The sequence below is a fragment of the Strix uralensis genome, chromosome 9 (genome assembly GCF_047716275.1).
Source record: "Strix uralensis isolate ZFMK-TIS-50842 chromosome 9, bStrUra1, whole genome shotgun sequence".
Lineage (NCBI taxonomy): Eukaryota > Metazoa > Chordata > Aves > Strigiformes > Strigidae > Strix > Strix uralensis.
Window position 1 is genome coordinate 27,968,594 of NC_133980.1, and position 20,098 is coordinate 27,988,691.

A 20,098-nucleotide genomic window follows, 5' to 3' on the forward strand; every position below is an offset into this window, starting at 1 on the left:
TAAAGAGGGAGAAGAGCCAAAGCGCAACTGGAAGGGGAAGGCAGCTCCCGCACCTCAGCGGCGAGGCCTGGAGCGGGCCTTGCGTTGACAGCGCGTTTTGCTGCGCTGCAAGTCGTGTTTTTATGTTGCAGTTACACAGTGCTGGGGTAGGAGGTGCTCAAAGACACCAGAACATTGCTGCAGGTAAGCGTCCTGATACACCAACCTCGTGGGGTCTTTTTCCAAGGGAGCTTTGAACTTTTGTCTGGTTGTTCAGTCACACACATGCACGCCAACCTGCTATCCCGTGCCTCACGGCTTACAGGGATGTCTCAAAACCTCAGCTGGAACACACCAGATTTGTCTCTTGCACCTCCATTATATCTCCCTCTCCTTCACACATACGCTCTCCCAGTGCTTCTCGCTTGTACCTCCCTTCTCGGCCATGCTATCCCTCCCCAAAGTCAGATACAGATGCCTCCCTTTTGCTGTTCCTCTTCATTTTAGTATCTTCTAAACGTGCTAGAAAATCTTCTAGTATTTTCTAAAAGTGCTAGAAAGCATTTGACAGGAAAGTCTCCACTCATTCCGTTCTCAAAGATGAGGGAAGCAACCCTGTCATCCCCAGGCCCTTAGGTGCCTTTCATTCTTCCCCATTTCTCCAGAGAGGGAAGCTGAACTACTTCCATGGCACTAAATTACCATAGTTAGCTCAGGAAAAAAACCCACGTTACTGGTCAGTGCAGGTGGGCAACAGCCAAAGGGGCAGATACCTCCCACCCAAACAATCCACTGATCTGAGCCTGTTTCTTGGGACTCTTCCCTTCTTCCCTCACAGTTCCTCCGCCTGTCACGCAGGACAGGATGGGTGCTCGGTCACTTCAGAGAAGTGCAGGTCCTCTGCTGTAGGCCTGGACATCCAGGCGAGAGACGTGCGTGAGCACATCGGGGCAAGGGAGTGTGACTGCAAAGCCCGATCCACAGCTAAGCATGCGCTAGTCATGTGGGGGAAGAGCTGCCCTTCAGTCACATGGTTTTTTTAAACAGTCTTGAAGGATTGAATAAAATTACAATAACATAGTTAAGCATTAACTTGCTGCTACTTACCCTGTAAATAGTAGCATGGCTGCCTCCCTTTGTGGGAGACTGCTGTGGGAAGTTCAGAGCAGTTTTGGTCAGTGAACACCCAGGGGTAAATTAGGGATGTTGAGATGCATAATGAATAGTGTACAAATACTTGAATGCTACAACATTAAAAAAACCCTTACAGACTTTACTGTGCACCAATTCACTTGGGATAAGTGGCACATGGAGTACGAGAAATGAGCCCGAGCTAACAAACCCAGGAATTACAATTACAGTATCAGCTTACCTTGACTGAGTGGGGATGAATTTGGGTAGGCGGGAGAAGCGTCTGCTGGCAGTCTCAGGAAGCCCCCCACAACAGTTTATCTTGGGTAAGGTGGTACCTTCCAGAGACTCATGGACCTTTTCTGTCTTTCACCCGCTTCCTTTCAGGAAGTCAGAGACGTGGCAAATGCGAGGGGCCGCTGTTCTTGCCCAGAGAAGCTGCCAAGCCTTCCCAGGCAATGCGTTGGACCGACCGGGTTCTCACACTACGCCCTGGTAAGTCTCTGCAGAGCGGGTGAAAGAGCTAAGTACACCTCGGAGCACTTCTGTCTGCGCGGTTACTGTGAACGCTTGTGGGGTTTGAAAGCCAGAGGAACTTTCCCCTCCACTTCAGCTAGGCTTGGATGAGAGCCCCAGAGAACACACAGTAACCCAACATTGTGAAATTATTAGAGAACACTCATATTTTCTTAGTATCAAAACAGAGGCCATTATGTAATACTCGCTACCGTAGGGCACCAGGAATGTCTCTCGGTTCCATGATTACAGGGTAAGTAGTAGCAAGTTAATGCTTAACTATGTTCTTGTACTTTTGTTCAATCCCTTGACTGCTAAAAAAAACCCCAAACAGTGGAAAAAGTCTGGAGTGGTTTTATTCCGTGATGGACAAATACCATGCTGTGATCCAGTGCACTGCCCTTCAAGTGGAGAAATGGGTGCTCTCCCAGCGGGAGCCCGAGAGGCTGCAAGTGAAAGGGGAGAGGCCCCATTTCTCACCCACCCTGCCTCGTAAAGTCACTGCCCTGGTAAAGTCACTGCCCGCTGACTGCTCGCGTGGTAGCAAGCTGCAAGAAGCCAGTGCTTGACTACGCTAAAACCAGGCCTGCCTGATGCTGGACTGGCAGGACAAGAGCACTGCAGGGACGGCCTGTCCTTTGCAAACACGAAGCCGGCCTTTTGTTGGCACACCTCAGGCGAAAGCGTGCACGGCCGCTGCTCCGCCACCGCTCCACTTGTGCTGTTTGCGCCGCGCCATGAGAAACACGTCAAGCTTTCGCTGCCCCCGCGCAAGGCAGGCCCGGGAGCTGCGGGCTGCGCTCCCCTGGCTCCGCGCCTGCTGCTTGCTGGAGCGAGGGGAGCAGCGTCTCCTACTCCGCGGGGAGGAGAGAAAGGCACCGGCGGTTCCTAACCCTCGGCGGTCAGGAGCCTCCCGGGCCGGGCCGAGGCGGGCGGCGGCCCCCGAGCCCCGCCAGCGCGCAGGCGCCGCGGGGAGGGGGGCGGGCGGTGACGGGGAAGGCGGGCGCGGCGCCTGCGCGGCGGGGAGCGGCGGCGATGAAGGTGGCGGTGGCGGGGTGCTGCCATGGCGCCCTGGACAAGATGTACGAGACGCTGGAGCTGCTGCAGCGGCGGCACAACGTGTGGCCCGATCTGCTGCTCTGCTGCGGCGATTTCCAGGCCGTGCGTAACGAGGCGGACCTGCGCTGCATGGCCGTGCCCGCCAAGTACCGCCACATGCAGACCTTCTACCGGTGAGCGCGGCCCCGGCCTGGCCCCGGCCTTGCCCCGCCCGGCCCCGGCCCGCCCCGCTACGGCAGCTGTTGTGTCTCCGCAGGTACTACTCCGGCGAGAAGAAGGCCCCGGTCCTCACGGTGTTCATCGGCGGGAACCACGAGGCGTCCAACCACCTGCAGGAGCTGCCCTACGGCGGGTGGGTGGCTCCCAACATCTACTACCTCGGTAGGGTCCCCCGGCGGCTTTTTCCCCTCTAGCCCCTTGCCCTGCCCCGGCCCCGCCGTGACGAGCCGCCCTCCCGTCTCCCCTAGGTTACGCGGGCGTGGTGCGGTTCCGCGGCGTGAGGATCGGCGGCATCTCGGGCATCTTCAAGTCTCACGACTACCGGAAAGGTATGGCGGGACAGAGCGGGCCCGGCTGGGCGGGCAGCGGGGAGGGCAGCGCTGGGCCCGAGCTGTCGCGGGGGGGTCTGGTTGTGCCTCCTCTTCTCTGAACCGACGCTTGTGCTGGAAGCCTCTCTTGGCTCAACGTGCGGGTTTCTCTGGAGGCGGTAGATGAGTCGGTAGCTGCCTGGCGACCACAGCAGGAAGCAGTGCACCTTTTGAATGTTGTTTTTGGAACAGTCTTGATTTTTCCATGCAGGCGTCCTTTTAGCGTACAGTGCAAGAGCGTTTAGTTTTTCTTGTGTGAAGCAGTCAGTTTATAAGTGTGATACTGTACAAATGTATTGTCTTGAGCTGAGGTTTAGTGTCAGTGCATCTCGGGATTGGTTCCTCCTGGTTATATGCTTGTGTATTCAAGAGTTCTTCCTTGGAAGTTCTTCCTTCCTTCTGCCTCCATCAGCAGACAGAAATCTGGTCACAGATGATACTTGGTGTCAGCAAATAGAGGATAGTTCAGTCTTTCTAATCACCTCAACACGTGCAATAGTGGTCTCTTACTTGTGATTACTGTACAGTAATATTATCTCTAGTAACATACTGCTTCAGAGAAGCTTTGCAGATGGCTTTCAAGCTGCAAAGGACTGAACCAGTTTCCTAGAACACCTGATTCTGTCTAATACTATCAGTGCTAATTAAATTTCTTGTTAGCAAGCATACAGTTTGTAGGCCTGAATGTGCATGTGGGAGATAAGAATTCTTTTGACAATAATGCTAACTGCTAAAAACATAATTTTTCTGTTCATTGTTAAGAGTATGTAGGAGCTCAGGCAGGCATTCAGGTTTCTTCTCCCAGGGCAAAGTTGGAGACCACGTCCCTTTTGACAGGGTACCCGTTTGCACTTCCAGAATATGTGGTACTTCTGGGCAGTTAAAGGCATGTTTAAGCTGCTGCTGAATCTGTTAAGCTGTAGTGTCATGGTTGGTTGCAGCACTCTTGAAACACAAAAAAATCACAGCTTTGGTGGCCCCAGTCAGGAGTCAGATCTCAGGCAGTACTTCATGATCTTTTAGTTTATATCTCTGAGTTGTTATATCCTAACTTATGTTCTGGTCACCGACTACTCATAGAGGCTTGCTCTGTGCTCTCGCTATGTCGGTGCCCAACTTCTGCTTGTTCCCATCTACCTTATGTTCTTGGGCTGCGCCAGCGTGTTTGCCTGGGTAGCCATGAGCAGATACCTATGTTTCATGGCTGTGCAGCGAAAAGCTCTCTCTATTTGTTATTGCACATGGCTGTGCAGCGTAACTGTGGAGGTCGGGGGTGTCGGGAAGTACTGAGGGGTGTTATCTCACCAGGGAGGTACAAAACCTCATTTGGGAATTAAGCACATAAATCCTTCTGCCAAAAGTTACGTGTTTTAGACAGATCCTGGGTTTTAAGTATTGGAGTTAAACTCCTGTTTTTTGTTTCCACAACTGAATTACCGTATTCTCTGTATTTATGAAATTAAGACACTGAATGGAAGAACTGCTCATTGTTGTACACGTGTTTTTACAACATATTCGCTTCTCACATAAAAAGTTGGCAGCTTGTTGGTGTAAGCCTCATGTAAAGGAAGTACAGTATCTCCTTTGGTTATTGGCAGCCTTGTATTTGGGATTGCTCTGCGTGTCTGTGTGCCCCCCAGAAGCTACCTTGCAAAGACAGTTAGGAGGGAATTATTGATTCAGGCAACTACTCTTTTTTTCATTGTTTCAGGCCACTTTGAGTGTCCACCATACAACCAGCAAACAATTAGAAGCGCTTACCATGTGAGGAATATCGAAGTCTTCAAACTCAAGCAGGTTAGTGAAAAATCTGCTTTTATAAAGAGTGGTAAATAGTTTTCATTAATTTAGAAGTAAGATGTTAAAACTACTCTGAGCAAGTACGCTATTGGATAGCTAATTTTACCAACAAGTCCCAGCTCATCTGGACAGGCCATTTTATCTTGGGTGTTATTCCTCTGTTGTTCCTGCTGAATATATCCTCTAATGCTTGGCCTAGCAGTGCAAATTTGATCTGATTCAGGCACAGGCAGGAGTAGTTTTCTGGTGTGGTTTTATTTTTTTATTTGGATAAAAATCACAGAAGGGAAGGTACTCCAGCTATACGCCTCTGTTCTAGCTTTATGTTAGCTTTTGGAAGATGGATACTACCTTGTCTAACATGCAGGCTGTCTGTGTACAAAGTTAACTAATCAAAATTGAACCAGCTGAATAAGCTGTCCCCAAATTCCTGTGGTTGAAGTATTGTTGACTCCAGGGCAAGAAATTCAAAGGAGAGATTAGCTTTATTTTTGAGCTGTTGCCTACTCCCTGCTTTGTTACAAGGGCTACTCGGTTTGGCTGAGGTTGTGGTGTGAATACGTATTTTCTAGCACCTTGTGAGTGACTGTTCAGGTTGCAGTTGCACGCTGAAGTGTTCAGTAGATACAGGGATGCTGAACATAGGACCAAGGTTTGCTGTCATTGTTAACAGTTTGACACATTTCACTTCAAGTTTCTTGTTAGCTGGACTTGGGTTTCCTCTAGAAGTGTGTTCTGATACAGCTCATGGAAATATGCTGAATATTGAACCAAGACGTTAAGACATTGATTAGACTTCTGAGGGGTGCTTCCTTTGAGGAGGAATATCATGGTTGGCCATTATCCCTTTTAAACAAAGCTTTTAAAAAATCCATGAGGAAAAAGATGCTTTTGATTGTGGATAGAGAATCTATAGCTGTAAATTTTAAGAGTCCTCTTCTGACTGCCTGACACTCACTGTGAGGGTGTGATCTCTTTTCTAAGGCAGTATATGTAAAACACAGCTGACTGTCCCAGGAAAGTGCAGTACAAACCCTGGAGACCAGACTCCCTGGACAACGTCAAAGGCCACCTGAAAGATGGGGCTCAGGGGTGTACTTACTTGCTTTGAGCTGGTAAAGGTTTGAGGTTGGTCACAGCTAACTCTGTATTGACCTGAGGTGGAACGTGTTACACATGTTCCACCTTGTGCTGTGTAATTTCAAAACTTCTTTATCATATGTGTTTTATTTATACCGTATGCATTTCGGCTTGACAGTTAAAGCGTCCAATTGATATATTTATGTCGCATGACTGGCCAAGGAGCATATATCACTATGGAAACAAGAAACAGCTTCTTAAAATGAAATCCTTCTTCCGTCAAGAAGTGGAGAGCAACACATTAGGAAGCCCCGCTGCTTCAGAGCTTCTGCAGCATCTGAAACCCACCTACTGGTTCTCAGCACATCTTCATGTTAAATTTGCAGCTTTCATGCAACATGAGGTAAGGGGGGCGGGGATCAAGAATGTGTGTGTCCAAATACGTTTCAGAATTCCGATGCAGGTAACCATGTGCAGAAAAAGCAACTTAAAGTTTTTGGTCTGTTATTAAAACTCAGCTTAAGCCGCAAAACATGAAGTGGTGTTAAGACTGCTAGCTTAAGTAGGTTAAAGAGATGTTATAAATCAGTGGTGTAACTACATAATTGTCAGGGACCGAGTGAAATAGCTAACATTACTGCACTTGAAAGTTCTTAATTTAAGTTTGTAGGCAAGCACTCTCTTTCCCACTTGATTGGGGAAGGAGACAAATTCAAAACAAGGTGATAGAGAAGCAACTGAAAAGAAGAAAGTGGTTAAGTGGGGATGGGAGGATGCCTGTAGTGAGGCTTGGCAGATGAAGTTGTCTGGTGGCCTGAGTAAAGTCAAAAACCAGCCCCTGTAGGTTGAAACTTCTCTTGGTTTGAGTTATTCCTGAAAGTGGTATGACATGCTATTCCTATTTGCAAGTTATTTAGCTGTAAAAATGTAGCTAGACCTTCTAGACTCCACAAGTCTGTTTCCAGTTGTGTTTAAAGATTTTCTTTTTGCTTCAAGGCTAGGTGTGCTCTGCTGCCTTGGTTAAGGATGAAGTGTGGCTCTAGCTTTATCTTGCTGTCTGCATCCAGCTTCCTGTTAGACTTCCAGTGAAGTCTATCTTTCTCTTTGCCCCTCCATCCCTTTCTTACAATCCCATGCTGATTTTCTGTTTCGGAAAGACTTTTTCTGTATAAATGATGCCTTTCAATCTCTCTATATAACTTGTTTAGAATGGTCAGATTGCACAGAAATACTAATGACTCTGTTAACACCATTTGTTTCCTAGACAAACTCCAAAGAAGAGCTACCAAAAGCAACAAAGTTTTTGGCTCTGGATAAATGCCTGCCGCACAGAGACTTTCTGCAGGTGATGACCATGTGCAGTGGGTTTTCACTTTTTAAGTACTTCACTTGTCTGGACTGCTAAGTTCTGTGCTTAGATACAAGCTGAAGAATAGTTCTGATAAATGGAGGAATTGGAAAGAAACTAGGAATGGTGTATGTGTGGAATGGTCTTTGTATAACACTGTCTTGAAATAAGCAGACCTTGTGTCCTGTCACGGAGGCCCCGTGTTTGCTTATTCCTACCGTTTCCTTCCACCTTGGAACAAGTACTTGACTTAATTGGAGGAGTAGCTCTACTTTAACCTGAATTGAATCTCCTCTTGTGGTTATTTGTTTGTTTGTTTGTTTTTGTCAAATGTGAAACCTAAGAAGAAAGTCCATCTTGAGGCTCCTCTTCTTTCACAGTTTAGTTTGGGTCAGCTAGTGCCTCTTTCTTCAGATCTGGATTCATGAATTCAGAGAGGACTGAGTCCTAAGTTGAGTACTGTAATTTCCTTACAGTATTGTGAATTCCAGCAGGAATTGGTGCGACTTCTGGGAGAATGGCTCTGCTTCTTTTTGTTTGGTGCATATCTTGGCCAGGAAGGGCAGTGGACAAGTAGGAGGTCTAGGTTGTGGGAATTTTCAGTATGAGTGCCAAACTGATTTGCCAAGAGCACAACAATGTTCATATCTGCAGCCTGTGTATGCTGCCTGGGGTGCCATCTGTAAAATCTGAAATGGATGAATCTAAAATCCTTTGCTATGAGAGGGAGCTGCTGACAGCATGTTCTTCAAATGCAGTCAAGTGTTTTAGTAGTCTCACTTTAAAGTAGCTTTTATTTGTCAACTTAAAGGGAAGATGGTTCATTATCTGTCCTTTGGATGTGTGGTGGGATCCATTTGTCCTAGTAGCTACCTTTGAAGATGGGAGAGAGTATGAGGATCGGCTTTTGCTCTGCAAAAGTACACTGGGATGCTAGCCCAGACTTAAAATCCTGTAGCAAAACTTGCTGGAGTAGTACTACCTCCAGCAGGGTGCTGATCCACCTGTGTGTGTAGCTCTGGCTTAAAGTCTATCCTTTCTTATTTTTTTCCCCTAAAACTGCATTGAAAAGTTGAATTACTTTATGGATAATTTAAACTCAGAGCCTGACTAGTGCAGTTTGGCTAAACCAGGTTTGATTTGGGTTAATGTGACTGAAGACGAAGCGATTTGGATTTCAATTTGTCAGCTGTGGAAAGAGTTTAAAAACATTTCATGGTAATTTCATTGCTGTGCTAGGAATGCGTGTTTATACAGCAGAACAACTGTTTCTAGCAATTCTTCATGTATTTCCGCTTAGAAGGCGGCATGAACTTGAGCAGGCAAATTTTGGTTTCCAAGTTGCATAACTGTCCAGTAGCTGGCAGTAGGGAGGAGAGTGTTCTGCTTTTTAATTGCTGTAAGCTAAAATACAGAAATGCCTTTTTTACCTTTGCCGATTGTCCTTTCTTACTCCTTTATTGCTATAAACTTTTATGTAGGGCTAACTTGAGAGGACTTATTTGAGACGAGTAGCTCAGTATACTTGATACTTAATTGAAACTCTGTACCATGCAAGTAACACTTCAAACTTTTAATCCTCTTTTGATGTCAAGGGAGATAACTCACCTCATCTGTTTTCTGGTTTGTTTTTTTTTTTTTAAACAGATAATAGACATAGAGCATGATCCTAGCGCGGGTGACTCGCTGGAGTATGATGCTGAGTGGATTGCAGTCCTCAAGGCCACCAACAGTCTTGTTAATGTGACTCAGAGCGCATGGAACATGCCTGAAAAGAATGGCCTGCATGCAAAGTGAGTTGCATGCAAAGTAGAGACGAAAGCATGGTTTTGCTGGACTGGAAGTAAACTTATCTTAGAGTTGTGTTTCTCTGTTCTGCAGCCTATAATGCCTGTAGGATTTGCTAAATGCCTTGGAAAACAAAGGGGATGGTGACAAGGCTCTACTCTAGAGCATACAATTTCTTTACTGCTCTACACGGGGAGTTAGTTTTGTTTTGCAAACTTATACCACAGTTTGATGGGGCAAAAAATACATGGTGGCTGATCTTCTTGCCAGTTATACTGTGAGGCTGAAAATCAGGCTGGATTATGGGGGTGGGCGGGTGAAGGCTTATTGAGTGGGTTGACATAACACACAAATCCTTGGTGGGGAGAGGGGAATCTCAGTATTGACCAAAGGCAATATATTTTCCTGAAAAACCATTTGAAAAATTAGGTGTCTGTTGTAAGATGAATTTATTATCTATCCACCTTTAAAAGTTTCTTTTTGCAGTGGGAACAGGAAATACCTTTTGACTAGCTGCATTTGTTTTAACTTTATACACTTTAGGTGGGATTACAGTGCGACAGAAGAAGCCATCAAAGAAGTGTTAGAAGAGCTGAATCATAACCTCAAAATTCCTTGTAACTTCACATTGACAGCTGCTTGTTATGATCCCAGCAAGCCCCAAAAACACGTGGAACCAGTTCATACCATCAATCCACAGACCACTGAGTTTTGTGCCCAGTTTGGCCTCACTGACATCAATGACAGGATCCAGCAAGCTAAAGAAGAGGGCTCAGTACGAGGCGAGTATGAAGAGGAGGAGGAGGAAGAGGAGATGGACAGTACTGGGTCAGCAGAGGAACCCAGTGAGTATAATACAGATAATTCCGGAATTTCATCCATTAATCCAGATGAAATAATGCTGGATGAAGAAGGTGGTGACGAAGACCTGAGTACGTGTTCTGTAGATCCTTCCCCTGATCATCCTCCTGACTTTTCTGCAAGTTTCTCTGACATCCGGATCATGCCAGATTCCATGGCAGTATCGTCTGACGATGCTATGGATTCCACTAACGAGGAACTGGAGAAATCTGGTGTGAGTAAGCAGGTGGAAGAGAAGAGCTTAAATGACAGACCCTTAAAGCGCATTGGTGGTAGTGAAAATGGAAACAGTGGCATTAAAAAAATTAAGAGAAGGAATCAAGCTATCTATGCTGCAGAGGATGAAGATAAAACAGAGTAATACTTCATATGATGTATACGTAAGTTCTCTCCGTACCTTTTTATGGGAAGGAGGTGAGAACTGTGGTGGACTACTCGTGCTTTTAATGTTACTTGATCTTATTCATGTTATGTTCTTAAGCTGAAGAGGCTGTATGTACCTCTCGCAGGGAACAAGATTTATCTGGATTAAACATCTAAGTCAGAAGCAGACTTCTCCAACAAATTACTTTGTCAAAGGATTTAAAGCTCATGTATAATCAGTTGATTTTGGTTATTAGCGTATACTGCATTTCTTCAGCTGTACTGCTATACAAGACCCACCGTGCTTGTTTAACAAGAACAGAACTCTAAAACTCAAGTCAAAGTGAGAGGATGTATGACTTAGCAGACTGAATGATTTGATTTTACTGCTTTTGTCTTGTTTTATACTGAACTTTTAATACAAAGTAGCATATGCAATAACTCTGTGAACTAAATTTGAAAATAGAATTCCCATGATAACAAAACAGCAATAGAACAGTGAAGATTACTGTATCTGGTGATATTTATGCCATAGAAAAGCTTCATGGTCTTAAGCAAAACAATGTGTATTGTCCAGTATTGGCTTTTAATTACAGTTTTGATAGGGAACCAAGCCTCTGAATTTGAAGCAGGACAGTTTTAGGGGAATCATGGAAGAGTGCATCTCTGTTCTTAAAAACTCACTTGTGTGCTGTTTCTTAAAACTTGAGAACCATGTCTTGAAATTAACATGTAAGTAGTTAGGATGAACAGCTTCCTAAATGTGAAAATCATCACTGTCTCAATTCTTACTAATTAAGGCTGTGTTGTATTTTCACATAAGATGGTTGATGTTTCTAAGTTGCTTGAGACAGTAATGCCTACCATTATCATTAGCCTTAAGTTTTCACCTCTCGCTTCTCTTTAGTGTGTAATTTGCCGAATTCTTACAGCTGGATTCAGCACCTTCCAAACTACCTTCATAAGCTTCAGCTGAGGGAGAACAGGAGTTGCCAGAATATAGATCCTCTTGGAAGTTTTCTTTTTACTGTTCTAGTTTGCCCTGAATTATTAACAAACAAATTACGCTCCTTTGGCCTAAAAGGCTGTGAGGATAACAAAATTTCCTGAAGTTGTGAAAATAACAGTGTTTTCAAGAACTATAGCATATGTCATTAGACTCATCAGTCTAACAGTCAAGTTCTGCTGGTGCTGAGGTTTCAGAGCCCAGGCGGAGCAGGACTTCTCAGGACTGTGCTGCCCCTGAGAGCAGAGGTGGCTCCTGGGTGCTTTTATTCCTCTAAGGCACAGGCATTGTGGAGAAGAAAGTGTCCTGAGAGATGAGGGAACTGGACAGGGAGCCACGAGGGAAAGGAATCAGTGAGTGTGAATTTGTATCAGGGAAACACTTTAAGGTCAAGACTTCCGTCTTTAAATCACTTCCACATTCTGGGATTCATCTTGGTTCTTCTCCTGTCAGCAGTTCTCTAAATGTGTGTAAGTATTCAAGAGATAGAAAATGGCAAAATTAATGCTCTCCACAGTTCTGATTAACAGCTTTATAGTGGCGGGTTGATGCCATTAACATCCTGGGGTTTTTTTCCAGAGGACGGTATCCTGTTTACTAAGTTATTAGTTGGGCCCTCCTAAGACTGCTCCTGTATCTCTCTCTGCCTGTCATCTGTCAGAGCACCCGCCAAAGAGAACTGTGGTGCAATGTGCTGGAAAACTGGAAGTGTTTGGTGTAACCCTCAGGTTTTCTCAAGTAGCTGTGAACCATCAGCTAGATTACTGAAGATAGCTGAGTGTCATTAAGGGTCCTGGGTCTACAATCCTAAAAATCTTAAGCATGCCTCATGATTGGAAGACTATAATACAAATAAAGTATTTTAAGTATAAATTGTGTTATGAACTTGAAAGGTCTCCCAGGAAATCTGAGCATGGTATTCAGCAGTTGAATTCTACATGAACTGGAGTGGAAGATGTATGTTACATGTAATAGACTTTTTAGATTGACTTGATATGTTTTTAAAGCAAATTATTCTGTTGTGTCATCCCCTGTCCTCCCCTTCCTGCTAAATGTGTTTTGGCTTTCTAGAAAGCAGGAGACTTTGGCAAGGTAGAATATTGACTTTTTGAATCTTTAAAGATTTTTTTTTTTTTTGGATGAAGTTATTTCAGCATCTATTGAAGAGTGCAGCTGGTAAATATACTTAACATAAATTTTTTTTTTGAGTGCAAATCACATCTGATCTATGTAGAGTTACTGTGCCCTTTCTTGTTGTTCACACCCTCTTTGCAGTTTGAAGTGTCCAGCTCTACTGTACTCTCGTCCGTTATGGATTTTCCCTGTCAGCAAGTTCCTCTGCTGCACGTAGAATTCAATAGAAGCTCTGAACTTTAAGCTTTCCAGTAAAAAGACCAAATTGTCCAAAAACTGTGTCAAACACTAGGGAAGGCTGACAAAGTTTAATCGGTTCTTAAGACCCAGAATCTTCAGTCTTCTTTAAAAGGAAGCTTTAAAGTCTTTCTGAAAACTTTGAACTTTGGTGAGAAACATCTGGAAAATGTTTCTCTGTCAGACTCTCGTACAAGTTATAATCACAGATTTTTCAGTATACAAGATTTGCACTTAAGTCTAAAAATGTTTTTGCTGTTACCTATAAAGTGCTTGAGTGCTCACCTGTTTCATTCCAGGCCCACATGCAGGTATTTTCTTCATGTTATTAATCTACTTGAAGAAAAGCAAACTAAGCAAAGGGGTACAGCTTTTTTTCTTGAGAAGTATTTTTTTTTTTTAAATTAAAGCTATTAAAGTCAACTCGTGGCAGCATCCCAAAGTATGTTTATTGTGCTCTGATTATCCCCTGCAATCTGTAACAGCGGCAAACCTGCATTTAGCTCACAGTACCAAAAGTTGACAGCGCGAACCCTGATGAGATGTTTTCAGTATCCTCCCCTCATTTAACTTGTCTTGAGGAGCAGTTCTTCGGTTCACAGAATTAGTCTCCCCCTGCCTCAAGATGTGAAATGCAGCAGGTCTCAGCCAAAATATCTTATGGAAGCCTATAGCAAAACCAAGTGACATGCTGTTTTGGGGGCTCATTTTCTGCAAAAAGCCAAACCAAATTCATCAAAGCAACAAAAACAATGACAAAAAAAGGAATCCAAATCACCTGTTTTAGGTGCAGGAGGGCAGAGGAGGGGAAGGGGTAGGCCATGCCTGTGTCCCAGTCGATGGTTCTCAGCAACTCCCCAGCTCTCCTGGTGCGAGGGAATTGCCAACCCAGGCCCTGCCCACAGGGGAACCCCACACAGACAGGGATCAGGCTCTGTCAGAAGGACCTGCAAAACGCCGGGATTTTCACTAGTCCAGCCAGAATATAAGGTGGCCGAAGCTAAACTTGGTTGCTTGTGATAAAAAACAGGTCAGGCTGTTGTTCAGCTGAGGGGCTGCCCTGAGAGCCGCGCTCGGGTCCCCCGTCCCACAGGGTGCGGAACGGGGACCAGAACAGCCGCGAGGGGTGGCTGTTCTGGCGCTGGGTGAGCAGCCCGGGGGCCGGCCTTCAGCCGGAGGGAGTCGGTCACCCGGCCCCCCCTCCGCCGTCCTCCCGGCGGGCTGGCGGGACGAGCTGGGCTGAGGGGACGGAGGTGGGGGAGCTGAGGGGAGCAGCTGGCGCTGCGCCAGGCCGCGGCCGCCGCCGCTTCCCGCCGCAGAGGGCGGTGCGCGAGACGGGCCCGCCCCGCCGGCCGCGCCCTCCCCCGCGCGCGCGCGCAGCAGCGCCCACCGGGCCGGGCGGTGGCGGCGGACGCGCGCGGCAGCCGGGGCCGGGGCGGGCAGGGGCGCGTGCGCCGTGGCGGCGCGCTGGCGGAAGTTAGCGGGGATTCGGCGTCGGCCGATTCGCTGCGCGCCAGGCCGCGGCGCCCCGCCTCCTCCCGTCCCCCTTCCCCCCCCACCCCACCCCCCCCCGCCTCCCGGTCCCTCCCCCGCCCCGCGGCCCTGCGCTCCGCGATGAGGCCGTGCCCGCCGGCGGCGGCGGCGGCAGCAGCGACGCGCGCGCGAGCGTGAGGGCGCCGCCGCCGGAGCTGCTGCTGCGTCCGCCAAGATGGCGTGCGTGCTGGAGGCGCCGCTCCGCATGAGCGTCCTCTCGGTGAGTGCCGCGGCCCCTGCGCCGCCGCCGCCGCCGCCCGTTAGCGTGGCCGCCGGGGGGGGCGCCCGCCTGCCGCTGGGCTGGGCCGGGCCGGGCCTGACCTTGGCTTCCACGGGGGGCCGCGCCGCGGGCTGTGCGCTGGGGGGCCCCCGGCACCTGCTGGGCCCCTTTGTGTGGTGGCGGGGGGCCCGGCGGGCCGGGGCCGGGGCCTGGCGGGCTGAGGTGGGCCGCAGGGCTGACATGGGTGTCGGTAGGGCGCTCGTTCCCTTGTGTCCCCCCCCCCCCCCCCCCCCCGACGCAACAACTTCTTCCCAAAGGGGATCGGCATTCCCCCCTTTCCTGAGGAGTCTCTTCCCATTTTTGGTAGAGGTGCTGTCTTTTCTGAATTTTATTTTTACCTGATGACACGACTTACACTCTTCAGCTGTTCTCCTGTAAATGTTTTTGGTCCCTCCAAAACTCCCGTTCAGCAAAAAGAGGGTTCGTTGACGTTATTTTGAGCTGGAATAACCAAACTGCTGCGGAGGAGAGCAGGGTCTCAGAAGCGTACCGGGCTGGTCGGGGCTGGCGAAGCATGCGCTCCCCGCCTTTGCTAGCGAGTGGGTGTTGTTTTGGTGGCGAAACGCTGATCTCGTAGCTCTTCGGGACCTCACGACAGGGCCTTGTTGGCTTCTGGTGCAGGGAGGAGGCTGATGTGTTGCATCTGTGGGCAGGGCGCTGGTGTTGGGGAAGGGGGTCTGACAACTACCACTAGTTTCCTCGGGGAAGGCTGTGAGTAAGTAGAACAGCCGGTGCTGGTTGCCCGGCCCTGCTGCTCATCGGAGTCGTGCGCTGGGAGTAACAATGGAAAAGGTGTAGTGTGGATACTGCTTAAAAGAGGCGAGGTTTTGGGCTTTTGCTTTTTTTTTCCCCCCCCCCCCCTTAGAATTTCTTATTAGGTAAGAGAACCGTGAAACTGATGATGTTGATAAATTCTTTATTTTTGGGGACTACCTGAAAAACTTGTTTGCCTGGATATGAATGCCCTTCTCCTGCATATTTGATAGGGTAAAAGCCAGGGTATTTTAGAAACAGAAAGCGGTGAGATTTCTGAAGTCCGGAAGACTTTTGCGTATAAATGCATAGGTCAGGTAGATGAAAGTCTCCTGCTGTTCTCAAAAATACTATCTTTCATTACATGGTGGAAGTTCATCTGCAGAGTTTATAGTTTAGTAGTATTCCTGGAGACAAAGGAGTCTTGCTCCCTCTAGGTGATGATTCTTCTCTGAGTTACCTGAGACCACAGGCAAGAAGCTGCTGGTGCTCCTGACGTGTAGCTGGGGAACTAGGAGCAGATTCAGCCCAAGAATAGATACTTACAAAAGCAAGGAAGAGTTTTCAATTCCTTTATAGCTTCTTTCGAGGAGAACTCATAAAGAAAAAGTGGGAAAAACCTAATAAAAAGTTAAGCTGGTAAAAAGAAGAAAAAAAAGTTGGATAATGGAAACGCACCCCGGCACGTGTTTGTGAGAACCTGGAGGGAAAATTCCCTTCCCCTTTCCCACCCTTGTTTTTTGGATCGCTTGCCATCTCCAGCTTTGGATCTTCTTAAAGGGAATAACAAATCATTGGTGCATAAATGTTTAGCTTACAAGCATGGTCCTGTTGCTGAGAATAGAGTTCACTCTGTCTTATAAAGTAGCTATGGGAATGTTATGGAGAATATTCTGCTCTTGTCCCTGTTGAATTTGTGTGGGACAGTATATAGGAGGACGATCTCTGAAATGTGTAGATGTGTTATGATAAAGTAAGTTCTAGAAAAACGTCTTGATATGAGCTTCCTTATTTTTGGGAGCTTGTTTGTGGGTATGTTTCTTGAGCAACATTAACTGCTCTTATAAACTTTTACAGGAATTAATGTTTTTTCTATATGGTAATTAAACATAATAAAATTGGAATTTAAGGCAGTGCTGATAACTGAAGTAGATGCCTTTTGTGTGCCCTGTGCATAAAGAGCACTCTGTTGACTTGCTTTGCCTCATAACATGTTGTTATCTACATTAAATACATCATCTTCTTTAAATCACACTTAAACACAGGGTTAATTCTTTGTGTGGATGTTGCCCAGCAGTAACATACTGCACATTTGAATATGATTCTGTGGTTTTGCTGCTGTCTTGCCTGATAGGTTTTGTAGACTTGCTGCTGCATTAGCCATTCCTTTTGTCTGCCGTTACATGAATTGATACAAACTATTACAATTCTTTTTTTTTTTTTTTTTTCTCTGCAGGAGGTAACGGCTAGTAGCCGCCACTATGTTGATAGATTATTTGACCTCGATCCTCAGAAAGTCCTGCAAGGTGTCATGTAAGTCATCTGAAACACACTGGGGCTGTTGGTTGTGCATAGGCTAGGTTTGCTTGAATTCCACTAGAGTTGTATGTCAAGGGCAAGAAGCTCTTTCTGTCTTTTTTTTGAGAAATCTTGTTGGCAAATTTTAATGCAAACATGATAGTACTGTTTTAGCAGACTATCTCTCTGTAGTGCATATGGTTCATAATGCAGCCTCCCTGTTGCCAGAAACGAGGTTAAACATTCTGTGAGCATTCAGATATTTTTTCTTAATACATTTCTTCCTTTTACCCACCTTTTGCTCCTCTTCGAGGTCAGTTGAGACTCTTGTCTTATTCCAATGCCAAGTCAGTGTACCTGCATCTTACTTTTTCCCCTGCTGCTCTGCCTGAATGTTGGCTTTTTTTTTTAATGCATGGCTTCTATCTCACCGATGGGAACTGCAAGCTGAAAGAAAATGCTTCCACAGAAATGAATTTGGATGCAAATTATATTTCAGTCCTTCTGTTGTGTGCCAGTGATAAGGGGTAATGACTGAAAGAGTGAGTAGACGACTTGCCCTGCTGAATAGGTGGTAAAGCTGGTGAAAAGATCTAGTTGTTTTCTTGCTCCCCTTGGGCTGTAAGCTTTCCATTATAACCACACAGCAACGTAGCAAAGAAGTCCTTGCCCAGGACTGACATTTGGTGGTGAAATCGGACCTTTTCAGGTTTACCAGTAACTTGCTGGCTGTGGTTATGTAGCAAAATGCCAGACGACATCGGAGGACCAAGTGGATGAAAAAGCCAAGAATGTTGCCTGGGTTGCTTAGGACAGTCTGAGGTGTTTTCCAGCAGCAGATGAAAAAAATTATTCCAGAAGGTGTCCCAGGGGCAACGTATCAGAATTAGTGTCGCATTGAAATACATGAAAAACACAACGTAGATAAAACTGTCCTGGAAACTTTATTGGTTGAAATACTCCCTTACCTACATCAAATCTTCTGGTACACCACTGTAACCATGTACAGGTTCTTAACTCTTCCCTGGAGGGGAGAGTCTGGCTTTTCTTCCCCGCCTTGGCCTTCTTAGTCCACTACTCATAAGGGCTGGTGTGATGGTCCCAGGGACGAGGATGTGTCTCATGCTGTGTCCAAGTGGGTTGACTGAGCCCCTCTTTTCTCCTTGGCAGATGCTCTGAGCCCTGGGTGGTGTTCCCTCCCTGCTCTCCTTTCTTGTTCAGAGGTCTGGAACCCACAACCCTTGGTAATCCCTTCCCTATCTTTTGAGGTGTTATCCAAATCTCTTGAAGTATAACTGATTTACCAGAAACAAAAAATTTAAGGCAGTGTCTTTGTCTCAGCTAACATCTGAAATTCTTCAACTTGTCCATGGATGTCAGCGGGTTCTATGCTGAGATGCTTTTCTTGCATTTAAAGACAAGAAAATACGAATTTATTTCAGTCGCTTTGGAAGGACAGATTTGGATGATAAACCATACTTGCGATGTGCTGCTTACAATCCTGATTCTGAGAGTGTGTCTTTCCTGACATTGAGCAAATCCTATGTGGTAGATTTGTTATTTTCTGAGTATTGGTGGATGGGTGTGAAAAAGTCCCATTTAGAAAAGTGTATATGTAAAAATAGAATTTAGAATAGTGAATGTATAAAAAATGTCTGTCAGTCCAAGATTCTCTTTAGGCAGAAGCATACTGCTTTACCCTTCTTCCTTTGACTTCAGGGTATCTGAAGAGGTATTGAAGTTGGAATGAACTGATATTTGGGGTGGAGTAGAAGAGGATTGAAGTTCCACCAGAAGTGTCTGTCAGAAGCTTTACCAGATACTCTGCATACTTTGCTGAAAATCTTTGGTTCCTAAGATGTGCAGGTTTTTCTCCTGTATCCTGGCTGAAAATACTGATGATCTAGATTTTTTTATTTTGATTGATGGAACTGTATGAATATCAAAGATCAGAAAATAGGCTGCCTTAAGATGCTTTATTTTTGCAGATTGTCTTAAGTTACGATAGTCCTGTTCTTCATATGTTATGAATAACTTGGCTTTGGGGCTTTTTTGAATTGCATCCTTTTAATTTTAATGCAAACCATAATGAGGTTTGATAAAGGTAAAGTATAGCTAAATGCTTCCTGAACTTGAAAATCATGCCAATCCAGTTGTCATCTTGTAACTTGAGAAAGCTTTTAATTACATATTCTGAAAGTATTTAAATGACCAAATCTCTTCTTTTCCCTTCTTTCCCATGAATTGTCAGAGAGGTTGTGTTCAGAATCTTCTTTGTCCAGACAGTGAAGTCTTACCTGGCTAGGAGCTTTTTCCTTCTCCTCCTCATGGGAAAATAGAAACCATTTCCCTTTTGCCTGGTACTGCTGCACGTGGTTCTGCTGATCTTATTTCAGAATGTCAAGTTTTCCACAGAACTTCCGTTCCTGTAATTTCTATCATGTTCATCTGGGTATTGATAATAGGTAGGAAGGGGTGAATTGTCAATAAATCATGAATTTCAGTTCAGGATTTGAAATGTTGAGATTCTTACAAGGATGACTACTGCCTTTCACTGTACCTGATAGCAAACTATTTAAAGTGTGCAAGGCTACATCTTCACACCCGCATTTGTATGGCAGTGTATATATTTACCTTTCTATTTACTGTCTTTATAAATGGACAAGCTTAATATAGTAGTTTTCTTCTGCAAATGTAAACTGTACATTGTGGCCATGCTTATGCTTGAGAGGTCTTACGTGCATGCTTTGTGTCTGCTTAGGTGCTCTTCTAAACCTTTCATCTACATACTGTTCTACAGTTCAGATTTTCTCAAATATGCTTTGACTGCATTCTGCAAGGTCAGCATTAGTGTCAGGTGTGCAGCTATCAAATACATTTAGTGTTGACAGTGCATAGACTACCTCAGAGAGGTGTTGTAGGGGATTAAATACTGTGTTCTCTCAGAAGTTCTCTTAAATATTTTGCCATTATTGGCAGAGGAGCAGAACATAGATAGCTCTGTAAATTTCTGCTGTGTTACAAGAGCTTCATTTGTCCCAAGATGGTTGCTGCAACATCATCATGTGCTTTGCAGTGTGGCAGTATTTATTTTTTTTTTAGAAACCAGTTCTGGGTGGTGATCC

At 45.8% G+C, this 20,098-nt stretch overlaps 2 protein-coding genes across 11 annotated transcripts in view; both read left to right on the forward strand.

Moving 5' to 3' along the window:
- The first annotated feature begins 46 nt into the window (after positions 1–46).
- On the forward strand, positions 47–12,391 carry DBR1 (debranching RNA lariats 1). 2 transcript variants are annotated; one of them, XM_074877936.1, is made up of 9 exons: positions 47–183; positions 1,498–1,605; positions 2,942–3,066; positions 3,153–3,233; positions 4,984–5,069; positions 6,331–6,555; positions 7,417–7,497; positions 9,148–9,293; positions 9,832–12,391. In XM_074877936.1, the coding sequence occupies exons 2-9, from the start codon at positions 1,517–1,519 to the stop codon at positions 10,508–10,510; spliced, it is 1,512 nt and encodes a 503-aa protein (XP_074734037.1). In that variant the 5' UTR covers positions 47–183; positions 1,498–1,516; the 3' UTR covers positions 10,511–12,391. The 2 variants fall into 2 exon arrangements, with proteins under 2 accessions (XP_074734037.1, XP_074734036.1); XM_074877935.1 differs by lacking the exons at positions 47–183; positions 1,498–1,605 and adding an exon at positions 2,601–2,858.
- Positions 12,392–14,479: 2,088 nt separating this feature from the next.
- Positions 14,480–20,098, forward strand: part of ARMC8 (armadillo repeat containing 8) — an 80,346-nt gene continuing 74,727 nt past the window's right edge. For 6 of the 9 annotated variants that reach the window (XR_012630039.1, XM_074877938.1, XM_074877942.1 and 3 more), the window contains exons 1-2: positions 14,868–15,011; positions 16,912–16,988. Coding sequence is in view for 8 of the 9 variants with exons in the window: in XM_074877938.1 (XP_074734039.1) it covers positions 14,883–15,011; positions 16,912–16,988 (206 nt within the window). In the remaining variant the exon portion in view is untranslated. Of the gene's footprint in view, positions 14,643–14,867; positions 15,012–16,911; positions 16,989–20,098 lie in introns of those variants that run through there. The other 3 variants (XM_074877941.1, XM_074877944.1, XM_074877945.1) reach the window with 1 other exon arrangement.

Excerpts from the sequence above, each read along its gene's own strand:
- DBR1 (XM_074877935.1), top strand. The coding sequence starts at position 2,662 with ATGAAGGTGGCGGTGGCGGGGTGCTGCCATGGCGCCCTGGACAAGATG. Across the intron at positions 3,067-3,152 it reads TCCCAACATCTACTACCTCG|GTTACGCGGGCGTGGTGCGG; the intron begins GTAGGGTCCCCC and ends CGTCTCCCCTAG. Across the intron at positions 3,234-4,983 it reads GTCTCACGACTACCGGAAAG|GCCACTTTGAGTGTCCACCA; the intron begins GTATGGCGGGAC and ends TCATTGTTTCAG.